The sequence below is a fragment of the Peromyscus leucopus genome, chromosome 5 (assembly GCF_004664715.2).
Source record: "Peromyscus leucopus breed LL Stock chromosome 5, UCI_PerLeu_2.1, whole genome shotgun sequence".
NCBI lineage: Eukaryota > Metazoa > Chordata > Mammalia > Rodentia > Cricetidae > Peromyscus > Peromyscus leucopus.
This window is the reverse complement of record NC_051067.1, coordinates 124501592-124519386: the sequence shown is the minus strand read 5'-3', so window position 1 is coordinate 124519386 and position 17795 is coordinate 124501592. Positions and strand designations below refer to the sequence as shown.

Genomic DNA, 17795 nt, shown 5'->3' with positions numbered 1-17795 from the left:
CTACCGGAGGACAGTGGAAAGCCCTCACAGTCTGTTCAGATGAGGGCCAGTGGCTGTACAGCTCATGAGGAGCACTGTTCTAAGTTAAGCACGTCAGTGGGTATAGAAGCGAGGCAGATCTCTTGTCATCTGCCGCTCACACAGGCCCTGCTGGCATGAGGAGCGCAGAGCAGCAGGTTAGGCTGCAGGGACTCTGGTCACACACGGTATGAACTTGGGGAGATGATCTGAATCTCTGAGTCTCTTCCCCTGACTGCTGGGAGGAGTGAAGGGGAACGTGAGGCGTGTTCCACACAAGGTCTGCACTCTCTATGATTCCTGTGCAAGCCATGTGTGGTGCTCCGCCAGCTGTCTGGAAATCCTAACACATACAGGCACACTCATGTCTAACTGTCTTCCTGTCTCTTTGTCCACCTGCTCTTCATAACTGTGTAATATTCCACAGTAGAAGTGTATGTGGTTTATTATTAAAGAGTCCTTTTTGGGAGATAGAAACACAAATGTGTGGGTTTTGAATTCCAGCCTTTATGGGATGAATTGAAGTGGAGACCCTGAAGGTCAAACCTAGCCCAGGGTCCCTGCTTGCAATCCTGCTTTGCATTTATCTCAGTCTGTAGCGGCCGAAATCAAGAATGGACGGGAGCTGGCCGAGAGCCCCTGAGCGTTGTGGTGATAGTAGTCGTTACTGCCCCAGAGAGTTTGGGGCAGGGCCAGTGTTCAGCATCAGTCAGTTACCTCGAGCTGCCAAGGAAGCCCTGGGGCAGGGGCAGCAGGGACCTGTCCTCATTTCACAGAGCTGGGGTTTGGCTGGGTCTGCCTCCTTTTCTGATCTTTCTGTATGTATAAAGTTCTAAGTCCCTAGGTACGGGAAACTGAACTTGCCTTCATGGGGCAGTAGCTCCTGTCTCCTTACAATCCAGTCTCTTTTCTATGCTAAGACTTCTGGCTGAACTGGGAGGGTGGGAGTGGGGTGCCTGTGATGGAATCAGGTCCCTTCCCTCCTCGGTGGAGCCTCACTCCACAGACTTGAGCCAGCCTAGGAACATGTATCCACAAGGGCTTGGAGGAGCCTGAGGGGTGGGACCTTCCCTCCTGCAGGGGTGAGCGCTGTCTGCAGGAACTCCACATCGTTCCTTGTGGCAGAGGTCTTCATGGCCTCATTTGTCTGTACAGTGTTTATGTGTGACTGGAACCATTTGCCACTATGCTTGAGGTGATGAAAATTCTAGAATATGGCCCAGGTGGTGCTTCTAGAGCTGGGCCCAGTCTTCGAAGAGTGTCTGGGCAGGGATTATCAGGGGTATAAGAACTGCTCACCTGGAGTCCAGCAGCAGAGTGGCCTGAGGCCTTTGCTAATTCAGCTTCCAGGAGCCTTCGTGGGGCTCCAGAGAGTTCTCTCCAGCACCTTCCTAGATGCATTTTGGAGGCCATTCACATTTCTGGGAATCTGGTTGGCGAGACTCTCCGGCACAGAGGTGCTATTCAGATGCCAGGGGAGGAGTTGGGTTGAGCATCACCTGGACGCTCCAGGGAGTGGTCAGGGCCTGTTTATGGGCAGAAGGAATCGTATTCTGTGCTCACAGCCCCGGTCACACTGCAAAGCATGTGGCTAGAGGTAGGAGTGTGGAGGGGACCTTGTTTGCTGCTGTGATGTGATACCGACAGAGGAATTTAGGACCGGAACCTGGTGTTAGTGAAAACAAACTTGAGTAGGGGACAGCAGAGCTTTTGTCGGGCTTGAATGCACAATGTGTTTATAATTCCGGTGGCTGTGGCGAGCACGCCCTACGCTTCCAGCAGTTCCTTTCTGAGCTCCAGGACTCGATGCAGCGTCTGCAAAATTCCTGTGCGGGTTTCCTCTGGGGATTTGTTCTGTTACCCAGATGGATGCCTTGGCTTCTGAAGGACAGTGTTGGAATGTTGACCCCTCTCCAGAGAACTTGCCCACTCTCATTTCCCATCAGGCACAGAGTCCTTGGAGAACCCTGGTAATCACCAGGTCCTTGAAGGCAGAGGCCCTGGCACTGGTCATGTGTGTGAGCCAGCCTGCTTTAACGGACCCTTCTGTGGGTCTGGGACATGGTGGTCATTTCCACCTGGCCCTGGGCAGCTTCCTCAATGGCCACCCCAGTCCTCTGGTGACCCTGCTGCTCAGGCTATTTTCTCGTCTGGAAAGGTGAGAAGCCTGTGGGCAGTTGTTCACCCCTCCCCTGCCAGCCTTCCACAGAATCTCTGCAGCCCCTCATGTGGGATCCAGTGAGGACTGGGCCTGCACTTGAGAGCTTACGTCACTATGAAAAGGCATCAGGTAGCCACAGACCTTTGGACAAGAGAGTTGCAGACAGAGTAGATAAGGCTCTGACCCAGGCTGGGAAAACCCTCCTAAGCATCCCCCTCCCCAGATCCCAGGAGGGAGTACAAAATGGAGGCGCTGTGGCTGCCTCTGCTGCCTAGCAGGCTGGAGAGGACTCAGCCTGTTGCTGGTATCACAGGGTATCTGCACTTGGTCCAGTGGTTTCAGAAGTGCAGACAGTGTCCAGACTGGCATTCGATCTGCCTGGGCTTGTGGGTGGAAGTGGATGAATTGTAGTGGCAGTTTGGCCAGTCTGACCCCAGAGAGAAGCCCTGGAGACAGCCTAGAAGACCTGAAGTAAGAGAGACAACAGGTGACAGACATGGTAGGCAGGGACTCCACTGTCCTTGACCTGCTGTGTCTCTTTCTAGTTAACTGGCCCCTCACCCACAGCACCCCGAAGGGGTTATGGCTTGAGGTCAGACTGTTCCCAAACACAAGTGGGTGCCAGGCCTTCTTCTCAAGGCCAGGTGTGGGAGTGTGTTATGGAAGGTTCTTCCCTTGTGCCCATCGATGGGCCCAGGTCATCAGAGGACACAAAGTAGCTAGCTCTATTGTAGTTCTGTTTTGTATGTACCACACTGCCACAGGACAAATTGACCTCCCAAGGCCATTGCAGATTGTAAGGGACAGCTTGCAGATGTCTATACAACTTTCTCCTTTTCTCCCACTTAGACTGCTCAGAAACAGACTTTACTGACTGGCACATCCATACAATGTGACACGTCTTCATTAGCCTGAGCTGTGAGTGAGTGGTCACCTGCTGTGCCAGGGCTCATGGGAGGGGAAAGTGCCACCCTCGGATGCTGGCATGGGTGAACAGCGACAAGTGGACTCCTCAGTTGTGTGTTAGCTGTGTCCTTTGTCAGCAGGTGACAGTGACCCGTGCCTCGCTCAGGAGACTAGGCCTGCCCCGAGTTTCATGGGCTTCAAAATAATTTTCACTTGTCTCTTAGTGAGGTACCTCAGCATGAGAGAGGTGGGGTGCCATGCCCTGGATCCTGCAGCTCAAGGGTAGGTCCTGCTGTAGCCGCAGGCACAGTGCAGGGTCGCCAGACTGTGATGGAGCGCTGAGGTCCCGTTGCTTGCTGTATTGAGTGGTGAGGAAGGCTGGGAGCCAAGTTCTGGGATGGCTGGCAAGGTGGCCTGCATCAGCAGCACTCTTGAGAGCTCAGCTGGGACCTGTTATCTGCAAGGACCACGGCAGCAGCCTCGGGTGGTTGGCTGACGGAGAGCTGCCCAGTTCATGGGTGGTTCCTTCTGTGTTGTCATGGGGCAGGGAGCTGTCCCTTGAGGTCTCCTCACACCAGAGCACCGTGTATCTTGAGGGGTCAGGGCCTCATCTGAAGTCCCTTGTCACTTTCCTTGGCCATATGCAGGCACACTGGGGTCCAAGCTATAACACTTCAACTGCTCTGCCAACAGGAAGTAGGATAAACAGCCTGGAGCCTCCTGAACCCAGGGAAGCCTGGGGACATGTGTGGGGAGGGGAGTGTCCACTCATCCATCAACTCCAAAGCTATCTTTGGAGGGGTACCCTCAAACTAGCCTCAGCTCCATTGGGAAACTTAGGGTATGGATCATTGTGGGGCAACATCTCAAGCTTTGAGCATACCAGGACCAACTGGACATCATGCCTGAGGCCTCCACACACTCGCTTCAGATGCATGGCAAGCTTGGCCAGTCCTCTGCATGGACATCCTGGGGCCTGGTCACAGTAATGTCCCTCCTGGGACCCCCAGAGCAGCAGGCTACATGGCCTCCTCCTTGGGGCCAGCTCATCTGTGCCACCTGAAAGGATTTCATCCGCAGAGGCTTCCTTTACAAGTAAACGTGTGTCTGCAGAAAACTGGCAGATGCACAGTTAGCTGAGTAGTATATAGCCCCACAGCCTGGAGGATAGAAGGTGGTAGTCTCAGCGCAGCGCCGTCCCTGGGTTGAGGTTGGCTATAAGGGTGCTGTGGGCTAGTGAGGCCCAGCTAGTCTTGCAGGACCACAGTGCCCTAGGTTTCTCCTGCTTGCCAGCTCTGTGCGGCCTCAGAGTGGACCATATCTCAGGATAACTAGTTTCTCCATGCCTGGGGCCCAAGGGAGTAAGTGACCTGGTCTTTCCCCCGACCTCTGATGTACCAGAGGCAGACAGGTCTTGGGACACACCAGCTTTGGGGAGCCTCTGTCCTCTGAGTCAGGGATGGCAAGACTGGCTGTGTCGCATGGTTGGGAAGGAATTCAGCTCTGTCCGTTCCCACCTGCACACAGCATTTGTGTGTGCCTGACCAGGCATCTATCCAGGAAGGCAGGCAGGGCACTTTGACCTCAGGAACCTTTCTTTTGAGGGGAGGGGGTTCCCATGGCCACACTACAATGACACAGTGTCTGTGGGTTGCTATTCCCTAAAGTCCTCTTCCCTCGGCCTCTGAGCAGTCCCACCCCAGCTACCCCTGCTTTCTAGAGAACTCTGATTTGTGGTTTCTAGGGCTGCACCCTGCTTGGGTCTCTGCTAGTGCATAGCTTCTCAGAGCGGCACCATCAGCCTTGTGGAGAGAAGCAGTGGATGGCTGAGGAAGGGGAGGCCTGCCAGCCAGGCCCAACCTGCCATAGCCAGAGTGGGAGAAGGGTCCTGAGACAGTGCACAAGCCCAGAGGAAGGGCACTGGTGCTCCCAGGACCATAGTATGGTGGGGTTCCCTGGTCCCAGCCGACCTGTGCCATTTACACTACAAGCCTGCCTGTCTGTCTTGTTACGGTGGCTCTGGAGAAAGAGGCACTGGGTGGCACAGCTTGGCTGCCCTGGCTCTGGCCATTGTTAAGTTAGCAAACCCTCATTTAGTACATCATCCAGTGCCTGACGTTGTGTGGACACAGATCAGGCCCGACTGGGTCTGTGGAGAACAGGCGTTGGGGTGGGAGGTCGGCGCTGGACTTCCCAGAGCCTCCTTTAACTGTGGGACTCATGCCATGCACACTGAGCAGCGTCTCTGGTCTCTGCCACTAGATGCCACTAGATCCCACTACTTGTCCCCACCCCCAAGCTGTGACACCCCCAGGTTTCTTGGTTAAGCTAGGGCAGTTACCTCTAAATTCCTGCCCTGTCCCACTTCCGGCAAGGTGCCTGTCTCCCGTTTCTCCTTCTAAGCAACTCAGCCATGCCCAGGGCACAAGGGCGTTGCCAGTGTGTTGATTAGACGGGTGGGCGTGACCACTCCCACAAGCCTTCAAGCTGCCAAAGTGGAGCTGTAGTCAGAGGATGACAGTTAGGGTACTGTGAGGTCTTCCCTGAGCTAATCCAACCTGGGAATGGGTTGGGAGAATCCAGACTAGCAGATCCGCTGCCCACTCCATGGTGCCTGTGGAGAGAAAGGCGTTGGTGAGATGTCCAGAGAAGCTGTGGACTCTGCTGCAGGCCTGACTGAATGCCACAAGTCCTGACACATAACTGGGTTTTAGTCCCCACCTCCATCCTCTCCGTGGTAAGAGGATGGCTGTAGATTTGAGGTGGGTATACTGAGTCCTTGGCAGAGAACCGTCTGCTGAGGGAATTGAACCAACCCTCCTGCCACCCCCCAACCCAGGCTGGATAAGCAGGCATCCTGCCCACTGTACTAAAGATGTCCCAGTCACTCTGCTTCTTGAGGTCTTGTTACAAGGTAATTGTGGACTCCCCACTAAAGTGGTCTTTGTTGACCCAGGGTGGATTCTTATCATTTTTCCAGGTCTCCTATTCATCCCCATCCCTCAAAGATCCACAGCATGGTGGAGAATCAGCTTTGATTCTCACATAGCCTGGCAGATCCTCATACCACTGCATGGTTGGTCTGTGCCTTAGTTTCCCGACTTGTAGGAGAGGTACTCCCAAGAGCAGAGATAGGTGAGTTAGGCCCTATCCATGTAAAGGCTCTCCTTGTTCTAGAAACATTCCATTGCAGAGCATGAGGGGAGTGCCCTGGGTTGTGGGAGACTCCACCAAAGCACTTTTGAAGGTACCCTGTCCTGAGCTGCCCTGAACTGCTCACCACAAGCTGGCTTCTGACTGCCCTGTGACCAGGACCTAGACAGATGGGGGTGTGGGTAAGGACCTTCTCAGAAGACCAGGCTTAAAGAAGACTGAGGGTGGATGGAGAGCCCAGGACAACCTTAGCTCGGGTGGGGGAATAGAATCATGGGACATTTCATACATCCAGAAGACCATGAAACACTGGTCCAGGCCTGCCTTCCTTCCTTCTTCCTCCTCCTCTCTCTCTCTCTCTCTTTTATTTTTTTCTTGTTGTTGTTGTTTTTGTTTTGTTTTGTTTGTTTGTTTTTTTGAGACAGGGTTTCTCTGTGTAGACCTGGCTGTCCTGGAATTAGCTCTGTAGACCAGACTAGCCTCGAACTCAAGAGATCCACCTGCCTCTGCCTCCCGAATGCTGGGATTAAAGGCGTGCGCCACCACTGCCCGGCCTGCGCCACCACCTCCCAACCAGTCCTTCCTTTTTCGTCTGACCCTGGCACAGGGCTGAAAGACAATTCTGTGGAGACTTTTTTCACAGGGTCCTTTGGTGACCTTGACCCCAGGGTATGACCCAGGCAGACCTGGGCCTGTGCTGCCTCCACAGCCACAGCTAAAATGCTTTACCTTCCAGTGGTCACACTGCACCTTTGGCTCCAAGTTGCATTAGTCCCGGTGGCCTCCTGGTCTTGGGTCAGATATGAGCTGTGTATCAGTGCTGTAGCTGTCCCCAGGGGCCCAGAGTCACAGACCCATCAACTAACAACCCACAGGTAGGTAACCTGGGTCTGTGGAGAGCCAGCCACCCACCTTGCTGGGTGCCCAGATACCTGGCTTCAAGTCTGGCATCTTTAAACAGCAGACTTTTGCACTTGATGGAATGGGCCGTTCCACAGATAAGGTAACCAAGACCCTCCTCTGGTAGCCACTAACTCTGGAAAATGCATGAAAGGAACACTGCCTGGAGTCTGGGCTGTGTGGCTGTCTCGGAACAGAGGTCATTGCAGATAGAGTTGACGTGTGATCATCTGAGTGGGTGTGTCCTACGTCTAGTGACACACTGGAAAAGACAAGGGGTGGACAGAAGCAGAGGGAGGGTGTGTGTAAAATGAGCAGAGTTTGAAGTGGCCTCTACCCCAAGCCGGGTGTCTCTGGATGCCCTGGCTGTCAGTTCCCCCCATCCTAATCCTTGAGTGCATTTGCTCACTCACTGGGGGTGACACAGTTCTAGCATGAGTTCTTCCTACTTAATCCCTAGCAGTCTGTGCGAGGGCCTTCTGAGCTTCATAGCAAGGGGCCGAGATGTCAACCCAAGTCTCTATGTAGCCTTGAAGCTTCCGTGAGCTGTGGGAGGATGTCCTGAAGGTTCATGGGACTGTCTGCTCCTGACCTGCACTCCACATAGGAGAGACAACCTGTATCGGCAAAGGCTCTGGAGCTAATCCCTCCAGGCCAAGGGACTGCCTGTCCTCTGCCTACAGAGAGATCTCGTGGGCTTCTAGCCAGGCCACATTCCTCTGAGTGGCCAGGGAGTGTAGGAGGGGGATGGTTCTGCCCCTCGCTGCTGGTTTCCAGCTCCAGGGAGTGGGGGGGCATTGATCATATGGCTAGGTGGGTGCACTGATCTGCAATAAAAAGCCTACACCCCAAGCTTTTGTTTGTTACAGTATTTTGCTCCAGAAACATTCCAGAATTTGTCTTATGATCTGTCCAAATCCTCTAACCAGTATTCTGTTTCCTTTAATGCATTCCAGGTGATATTTCCAACCTACACCCTAAGTTATCCTTTGAAGGTACCAATTTGGATGTGGGGAACATCGTATTGGCATTGTACAGTGGCCTGTTTGCCTATGGAGGATGGTAAGCTCTGGAACATCTGAGTCCCTTGGCCTGGGGACATGCCCAGAATCTCAGTGCTCTGACCATATGGAGGCGATTGAAGGGGGTGAGACAGAGCACAGGAACATGTTAGCTGCACAGGCATGTACAGTTCACTGCCATTAGGTAACAGGCAGGGAGAGCTGGGTCCTGGCCTCAGTTTTCCATAAGGTACCCAACCTGACCTGCTTTTAGGACAACTCTATAGAGACTTGAGGTGTTGAAGCCACACAGAGTGTTTTGGCAGGATGGGCTGCACGTTCACCTCAGAGTTGGCAGAGGACAGAGCAGAGTGAGCAGCTGGTCTCAAGGGCGCCCACTGCCCAGCTTCTGTCAACAGTGGGAGCCTGCAGAGGATTCTCCTGTCCCTTACTTACTATCTTAGTGTACTATTGCTGTGACCAGGACACTGTGACCAAGTCAACCCTTAGAAAGAAAGCATTTAAATGGGCCTAAAGTTTCAGAAGGTTAGTCCGTTATCATGGCAGGGAGCATGGCAGTGTGCATGGTCCTGAAGCAGTAGCTGAGAGGTTTGTATCCTGAGCTGTAGGCAGGCAAGCAGAGAGACACACTGGGCCTAGTGTGAGCTTTGGAAATCTCAAAGCCCACTCTAGTGGTACAAAAGCCACACCCACTCCAACAAAAGCCACACCCCTAATCCTTCCTTAATAACTGATCAGCTGGGAACTAAGCTTACAAATATATGAGCCTATGGGGGCCAGTCTCATTCAAACTACCACACCTACCCAGAGCAGCCCAGGGTTCTCTTTGCATTGTTTCTTTCCTCCCCTAAATCATGTGTTCAATATAATGATACACTATTGCTTGGTTTCTAGGAACTATCTGAATTTTGTCACAGAGGAGATGATCAACCCCTACAGGTATGTACAGAAATGGCAGAGACACATTTCCTTGTCTTAACATGAGAGGGAGAAGCCACACACTGTACAAGCCCATTGAAGAGCCCCACCCAGGTTCTGTGGAGAGCTGTGTGAGGGGCCTGCAGTAAGGATGATGCAGGGAGAGGGTGGCTTCTAGGCCAGAGAGAAGCAGCTGTGGCTCTTGGTCCTGGATACCAAGTGGAGGGGACTTGTCTGGGGTGTGCAACTAGTAGGCAGGGCCATGGGTGTTCACATTGGCCAGTCTTTGGCTCTCTTGAGCCCTCAGAGCCACCTAAAAGATCCTCAGTTTTTCAGGGACGTGTGAGCTCTGATTCAGCTGTGCACAGCTGCTCAAGTCCATGGAGCCACCTGCAAAGGGAAGGGAGCCTGGCTCCTCACCCTGGGGTCTGGCCCTAAGTCCTGGACTGCACACTGACATGTCTCTCCCTCTTCTTCCCAGAAACCTGCCCCTGGCCATCATCATTTCCCTCCCCATTGTCACACTGGTATATGTGCTGACGAACCTGGCCTACTTCACTACCCTATCTACCAACCAGATGCTGATGTCTGAAGCTGTGGCTGTGGTAAGATACTGCCTACCAACTTCTAGGCCCAAGAGGCTAAGATTGGCCTGCCACCCCCAGAACTGTGACCAAGCCAGCCAGGCCTGGCCCTTGTACCCAAGCTTTACCCTACCTTGGGAGTCTAGTGGTCATCATTGGTGACCACTAAAGATGACCACAGAGGACCCCACCAGGCTCTCTGCGTGATGAGGGCAGGGCATTAAATGCAGCTGCTTAGATAGCGGGCCTTGCCTAAGGCAGGACAGCATGTGGTTGGTCACAGGCATCTGGGCATGGGTGGCTCCATTAGGGGCCATGGTGACCTAGGAGCTGCTACTGGGTCAGTGGCAGTAAACCAGCTCTGGGCTATATGTGGCATCAGAAGGCACAACCAGGCTCCTTGCCAGCCCCTGTGACTCCTTTATTTAAGTGTTGATTCAGAGCCCATGGTTCATAAAGAATTGCCACACCAGGCTCTTGGCAGATGTGAAGGAGCTATTAAAGATTACCCCCATGTCCCATGGGAATGGATCAGGGTACCTTATGTGTGTGCCCCACAGCAAGACTTGGGGATGGCCCACTGTGAGACCCTGTGTGTCTCCTCATAGTGCAGACCCAGTTCTGAGAAAACCGCACATGCAGAAGCCTGAGGTGTGGGACAGTTAGAGGCCAGGTCAGCCCAGCCAGGTCAAGGGCTGAGCTGCTTCAGTGGCCAGAATTGAGGCCCTGCCTGTGTCCATGGTCGCTGAACGCTCACCGTGTTTTGTGTCTGTCCAGGATTTTGGGAACTATCACCTAGGAGTCATGTCCTGGATCATTCCTGTCTTCGTGGGCTTGTCCTGCTTTGGCTCTGTCAATGGGTCTTTGTTCACATCCTCACGGTAAGTACCTGACAGCACCCTAGGAAAACTCCTCTGCTATTCCATGAGCTTTGAAATCTATTTACTGATGATAGATAACTGATTGTTAAATATTTGGATGACCTGGGAACAGGGGAATTATTCTGACCCTCTACTATTTAGGTCATATCATGTGGGGCTAGAAGTAAGATACAACCCAGGTTTCTGTCCTTGTTAGGCCTTGAAAGGCCTGTGGCCAGGGGGCAAAGGTCATGCGCCTCTCGGTGTGGCTGACACACATCCCTCTCAACTCCCAAGTATCTCCCCATATTTGGGTATGGGGCCAGTGCTGATTGCCCTCTGCTCCATCCGCAGGTTGTTCTTCGTGGGGTCCAGGGAGGGCCACCTGCCTTCTGTCCTCTCCATGATCCACCCTCAGCACCTGACACCCGTGCCATCGCTGGTGTTCACGGTAAGTCTACCGTGTGCTCCTGCCCTGTCTGTCCTCGCCACTTAGGGCCCTGTGCCTGTGCCCAGAGCAGTATGTAGTTGGGAACTGTGTGTCATGCACATGGCACTAGACTGTAATACTCCACCAGATCCAAGCTGCACTAGACCTTAACACTCCACCAGATTTTAAAATTCAGAACCCCGTTGTGGTTCTTGAAGTGTATGAAACGAAATCCCTGCCCAGCAGGAGCGTCTGCTCACTCTGCTCCAGCCATGCCCACACTATGTTAATGGCCTCAGCTCACAAATTGGACTCAGCTGTTCTTCCTTTTGTGCCTATCTGTTGAGTTATGTTAGTTCTCTGTTGCTATGTAACAAAGTCACCCCAACCCCAGAAGGCTAAAATAAGAAACATTTACTGTCTCACCCTTCCTGGGTCAGGAATTTGGGGTCCCTGAGGAGGCATAGTCAGCATCAGTTTGAGCTTTCTTTTGATGGTGGTATGGATATGTAGTGTGCTCTGTGCTTTGTTGGAAGGTTCCCCCATTGGATGGTTCAGTCACTGATGGCACAGGAGGCCACAGTAAGATCTAGGTGCAGGTACTTTGGCCTTTCTACTCTGGAGAGCTCTTGTCCTTCATCCTTGGACGACGGGTTCTTTCTTCACTGTGTTCTCACATCCCTCCCTTTGCACCCCAAGACCTCCCACAGGGTCACAGTAGTTACTTCCTAAAACAAGAGCAAGCTGCTGTGCTCAGCCAGACACTGGTGGAGCTGGCGGTCTCCTGTCTCGTGTCCTCTGGTACCCTACCACATCAGCACAGCCCTGCCAGGCTCACCTGGCCCTGTCTTTGCTTTCAGTGTGTCATGACCCTGATGTACGCCTTCTCCAATGACATCTTCTCCATCATCAACTTCTTCAGCTTCTTCAACTGGCTGTGTGTGGCCCTGGCTATCATCGGCATGATGTGGCTCCGCTTCAAGAAGCCTGAGCTGGAGCGTCCCATCAAGGTGAGTGTTGGGTGGTGTCCCTTCTGAGTCCCTAGGTGTCATCCTCAGAAGCAGGGGCTGCATCCAAGGAGCCCTGGACGGACACTGCCGTCTAGCCTTCATCTCTCCATGGCAAACTAGGGAGCCTGCCCCACTCTCCATGAGTACCATGTGAAGGGCACATTGAAGGCTGAGCTGCTGGGGTCACAGCAGATGTCAGAGTGGTCCCAAGACAGCTGAGTTAGGGTGGCTGATGACCAGCAGTTTCTGTTACCCAGCCAGTTCTCCTTGGGCACACGACTGACGCAATCACACCTGCCACAGGGCTTCTTCCCGCCCTCATTCAGTGGTCTCCACCAATATCACAAGGAACCTGGTGGCCAGTCAGTGGGACACCCCAAGCATCCCCCCTTGTACTACTCAGTCATCCAGACTGTGGGGTTAGAGGTCAGACTGCCCACAGCTGATCCGTGGAAAGTTCACCTATAACCTGTGGGCTTCATTCCCTGGGCACATGGTTAGAGTCTGTTCCATGGGACTGTTTCCCACGTTGGGAGTCCATTTAGACCATGGAATTCTGGACAACCAGCACAGCAATCTGGCAAGAGCCCACAGAGGAAAGCCCAGCTCTGCCTGCTGGGTTATTCAGCACTTGAGCTGCCCTGCCAGAAGCCTGTCTGCTTTGGCTATTTGTAGGCTGTGGCTTCGGGGTGAGCATTTATATCCACAAAGGGTTCTCTGAAAAGGCAGAGAATTCCTTGCTTGTTGGTGGGTAGCCAGGGTTTTCCCAGAAGGGTCAACCTACTGCTCCTCCCCTAGGTGGCCATGGGTGGGTATTGCAGCCAGGAGTTTCCATGTCTGTGATGTGGGGACTGCAGAGCCGACCTCTGCTGCCCTGTGGAAGCCTCGAGAGAAACCAGGCTAGCTGATCTTACTCCTATGACTGTACCAGATGAGCTTTGCTCAGCATCTTGTACTAAGGTCAGCGTGAGACTGAACAGGACATGGATTCTGCTCTCTCCGGGCCCATGACAGTTCAAGGCAGGCCCGAGGAACAGCTGGAGGTAGTTAAGCCTCATCAAAGCAAAGGCCCAAGGTCCAGGGAGGGGTGGCTGGGCAGACCCAAAGGAGAAGGTGATGGCTCCGGGGTCACAGGCCAGCCACAGGACAATAAGTAGGAGCTTTCCACTTGTGCCCACGGGCCATGTGGGGAGGAGAACCTGGTAGCCTATGTTTCTCCATCCTGTCCCAGGTGAACCTGGCCCTCCCGGTGTTCTTCATCCTGGCCTGCCTCTTCCTCATTGCCGTGTCCTTCTGGAAGACACCCAAGGAGTGTGGCATTGGCTTTGCCATCATCCTCAGTGGGCTGCCGGTCTACTTCTTCGGCGTCTGGTGGCAGAACAAGCCCAAGTGGCTCCTGCAGACCATCTGTGAGTGTGTACAGCCCCTGCCCATGCCAGCCAGGGTGGGAAATCCCAGGGTAGGACATGGGTGGTCCTGCCATGCCCACCATACAGACCAAGAGAGTAATGCTGAGTCTTGGGCTTTGTGGTACTAGGTTTGAGTCACTAGTATAGTGGGCTGGCAATGAGGGTAACCGGGAGACATGGGGCTCCACCCGGGCCAGCAGTGAGGGTAACCCGGAGACATGGGGCTCCACCCGGGCCAGCAGTGAGGGTAACCGGGAGACATGGGGCTCCACCCGGGCCAGCAGTGAGGGTAACCGGCAGACATGGGGCTCCACCCGGGCTAGCAGTGAGGGTAACCAGCAGACATGGGGCTCCACCCTAGCCGGTCTTAATAGGCATTCCATGGCTAGCTGCCCTTGCCAACTGGCAAAACCCCACTACAGGCCACTAACTTGGACATTGTGGCCTGACCAGTAGACAGAGCCTGAAAATGTTGTATGAGGCACCTGGCTCAGGGCTGGTTCCAGTTAGGACCCTTCTTCACCCTCCTAAAACTCCCAGAGGACAATAGTGTTTGCGGACCTGAGCTATCACTGTGGTCTGGGGGACTTTGAAGTTCCAGAATGGGGAGTAGCATCAGCCTGATGATATGAGTTCAGATTCCTGGACCCATGTAAAAGCCAGGCGCAGGCAAGCAGCTCACCTATTGAGCCATTTGTCTAGCCTGGGCATCTCTGGAAATTTCAGAAGTGACTGATGGGCTGCAGGTGAGAGCAAGCGGGAAGTAGGAGCTAGCCCCGGGACAGTAGGAACTAGCCCCGGCTCCTGCCCATCATCCACCCCGTGCTCACCCCTGCTCTCTCCCTGCAGTCTCTGTGACGGTGCTCTGCCAGAAGCTCATGCAGGTGGTTCCTCAGGAGACTTAGCTTCGAGGCCTGGTGACAGGGAGAGTGTGCACTGTGACTGCTTCCAGACAGCTCACCTCGGAAAAGCAGCATCCAGGCCTGCCATTCTCCACAGCTCCAGTGAGCACCACCAACTGTTCTGCGTCATCCACTGTCCCTCCACTTGTCAGGTGTTCACAGTGGCTGTGGAAGAATACTCTGGTACGAATTTGGTCCCAGAAGGCGACCATCCACACATGGCACTCGGTGTTAGCGCATGCTGAGGCCTGTTCTTTCTGACTTTCTGGGGACTGCCACATCTGGCCTTTCCCCCACCTCTCTGGATTTTGTTTTGTTGTTGTAGCTTGCATTTGAGTCAAGTTTACACTACCGAGATGATTATTTTTTAACAAGACAGGGTAGCAAGGCGCAGGAGACACGTAGCCAGAGCAGTCCAGCTGTGAATGTGAAAGCTGCTGGCCACAGCTCTTCTCAAGGCTGTCTTCTCAAGGCTGTCGTTCAGTAGCACAGTGTGACTCAAGGGGACCGCATCACTGTTACCAGGTCGAAAGAACTACTGAGGCTCGGATGTCACCTGTTCTACGGTGGACTTGGACTGACAGATGGATGATGACACATTCTAGCTTGGGCTGTTTTGTTTTTCTGGGGTCCTAGAGATGGAACCCCAGCCTCCTTCATGTGAGGCGAGTGCTCTCCTGCTGCGTTACTTTTTTAACATTATAAATGTAGAGCTCAGGTCTCATTGAAGTCCTGGTGACTCCTCTTCCCTTGACCATACATGAAAGAGAGCTCTGCAGCCATGACCCTAACAGCAGCTGGCTGCCGTAGCCAGAAGCCCATGGGAAGAGCTGGCCGCCAGCTGTCAACTACGGGGCCGTGTGCTCCTGTGCACCCAGGCAGGCTCTGCCTCACTCAAGGGGCTGTGCTGTGCTTCTTGCAGACGCAGTCTACCCCCTACCCCAGCTCTCTTAGAAATGGACCAGGAAGGTGGACACGGTGACCAGCACTATGGGTCTCCCACCCACACACCTCTGTTCACCTCCATAGTTCCTGAGACTGTCAGCAGCTCTCTGCCAAGTCACCACCATCCCCTCCTTGTCCCCGATAGCCATTGTCTAGAATATGCACCAAGCACCCTCCCTGCTCCCTGCCACCTGTGTGGCAAGATCACTCCAGCTTCCTGAGTGTGGAAGCTGCCGGCTACCTGCGGCTATCCCTCCTCCTATGTGGGACCACCCTACAGGTTGCCCCTTCTCGTCTGGGGGAGAAAGCTAAGGTCCAGCCAGCACATTTAACCAAGCAGCTGATCTACTTGGAGGGACATCAGGATCTAAGAATCCCTTCCCAGTCCCAACCATTGCTCAGATCGTGGCCTGCTTGAAGGAAGGCAGTGACTAGAGAGATTCTATTCTATGCAGCTCTTGCATGGTGATAACCTTACTACTGGCCTCCCTGACTTCCCTCTATGTTTCTGGGGTCCCCTTTCATTGGATGAGGAGGGAGAGGTCAGAGTGCCTCCTAAAGGATCTCCCAGAGATCTGAACTGGGGTCTCTGCCTTAGAAATCAGGGCAGGGACCCAGTCCCAGCCTGGGTCTAAAGGGCAGGGACTCTTGGGCCATGTTCATGGTGCTGACCTACGCCCTCTGAGACGGCCCTGCTCATTCCTCTCTCTGATGCCCTGGGGTCTCCCACCTGCAGGGTTTTGGGGTTTGTTTTTTTTTTTTCTTAAAGCAGTCCCTGACCACACGGCCATCTGTTCAGTACTTTGTCCTGACTTGTCACTGACCCAGAGAACACATGTGCCTGGCTTATGTCAGCGGTCAGTATCTGAGTGGTGTGTAAAGGTGGTGTTCCTGCCACATTGGGTCCATCTGCTGTCCACCTGAGTTAGTAGTGTGGTTGTAACATCTTTTACTCTTGTATTAATGGCTAATCTGTTACACTGGGCTGGGGGTGGGGCGGGGTTTTGCTGTTTTATGGGACTTTTTCGGTTTTTGTTTTTTTTTTTTTAAAAAAATGCTATTGGAATTCTAAATTGCTAACGGTCTTCTTTGTTCTGTGTTCAATGCCAGATTCTCTGTGTGGGAACCGTCTTTTTGTCCTCTCAGCCCACCCCTTTCTCACAGCCCTACATTCCTCTGCTCACCAGCCCCCTGAGGGTGACAAGGCTGGACAGAAGCCAGGGAGCCAGGGACACACTAAGGTCACAGGAGGGAGAAGATTCCTGGAGGCCCCTAGGTGGGAGGGGCTTGGCCTAGAGGGAGCCTTGTACCAATTGTGCTGTGAGTGCCATCTCTGGAAGGGGAGGGGGATGGGAGTAGTGACTCCAGGTCATCTCATCTCATTACCCCTCATCTGTCATGGACAGGTTAGAGTTCAAGGCTCAGAACCTAGGACCACTTCTCTCTGCATCCTAGCATCTGTGGGAGATGGACCCTTGAGGCCAGACCCCACCTCTGTCCCGGAACCTCAACTGGGTCTCATCTTCCAGGTCACACCTGCTGGGTGCTGAGGTCCTCATGACCAGCCATCAGCTTCCAGATGTCACTGTACAGAGTGTGTCTTTGAAAAGCAGAGGGGTTCTGATGGCTGGTGTGGATAAATCTGGGAGCATTTGGCATCCTCTAGAGCTTCAGGACCCAGGGCTTCTGGGACCTCAGCAAGGCATTCTTGGCTCTGAGCAGCACAGAGCATCCCGGAGTGCAGGTTGGGAACTGCACATCAGAGGTACCTACCTAGAAACTTGGTATCTCTGAGGTGTGGGCCTGGTCTCTGGCCTGCCTGTCCCATACAGTGCAGCTCCCCGCTCCCCCATTTAGGAGACCTATGGGCAGCTATGTCCACAGGCAAGTGAGTGGCTCATACCATCCTCTCCTGTCATAGAGTTAAGTTAGAAACCACTCTTCAAAGGCTTTGAGCCTCCCTAAGCTGTCTTTGAAGGTTATGGGCACAAACACGCCCTGCCTTTTATGGGCCCCCACTTGGCCTGCTCCAGCCCCCTCCCCCCACGGTCAAGTCATGCTGCCTACTGTGCCTATACAGGACTTAATAGTCTGCTTAGTTATGGGTAATGGCAGGGCTGCCGAGTGGCCTGACATCAAATACATGTGACCTTATCCCCATTCAGTGAGCTCATGTGGCCCCTTGAACCAAGACAGGTACCCTGCAAGCTCCCACAATGCTGCCAGCCCACTGCCCTCCAGCACCTGAAGATACCTACACTGAGCTGGTAGCCTTGTGTGCCTAGAGAAGGGGATCATCTTCCCGGGGTTAGCTGCAAATAAACCCCACACCCTTGACCTCAGCATACTCAGCCCTTATGTCTTACTTGAGCCTTGGCTGTGCTATAACCCAACTGCAGGCTGCCACTTACTCAGCCCACAGTGAGCTGGGTACTGGCATCATCTTAAGCCATTTAATAGACCAGGCATGTACACTTAGGCATCCAGAGTGGACAGTGCAGGGCCAGTGGACATGGCCTTTGGGAAGCTTCCCTGGTGGGCCTTGCACTCCCTGTTTCCACAGATATCCCAGCACCA

General features: G+C 53.6%; 1 protein-coding gene across 1 annotated transcript in view; it reads left to right on the top strand.

The window, feature by feature from the left end:
* Slc7a5 (solute carrier family 7 member 5) overlaps positions 1–14979 on the top strand; it is a 28068-nt gene extending 13089 nt beyond the window's left edge. Inside the window, exons 3-10 of the mRNA XM_028880823.2 lie at positions 8095–8200; positions 9055–9099; positions 9560–9683; positions 10440–10543; positions 10877–10973; positions 11813–11962; positions 13194–13371; positions 14221–14979. Of these exons, the coding sequence (XP_028736656.1) occupies positions 8095–8200; positions 9055–9099; positions 9560–9683; positions 10440–10543; positions 10877–10973; positions 11813–11962; positions 13194–13371; positions 14221–14276 (860 nt within the window). The 3' untranslated portion in view covers positions 14277–14979. The remainder of the gene's footprint in view (positions 1–8094; positions 8201–9054; positions 9100–9559; positions 9684–10439; positions 10544–10876; positions 10974–11812; positions 11963–13193; positions 13372–14220) is intronic.
* Positions 14980–17795: the final 2816 nt, after the last annotated feature.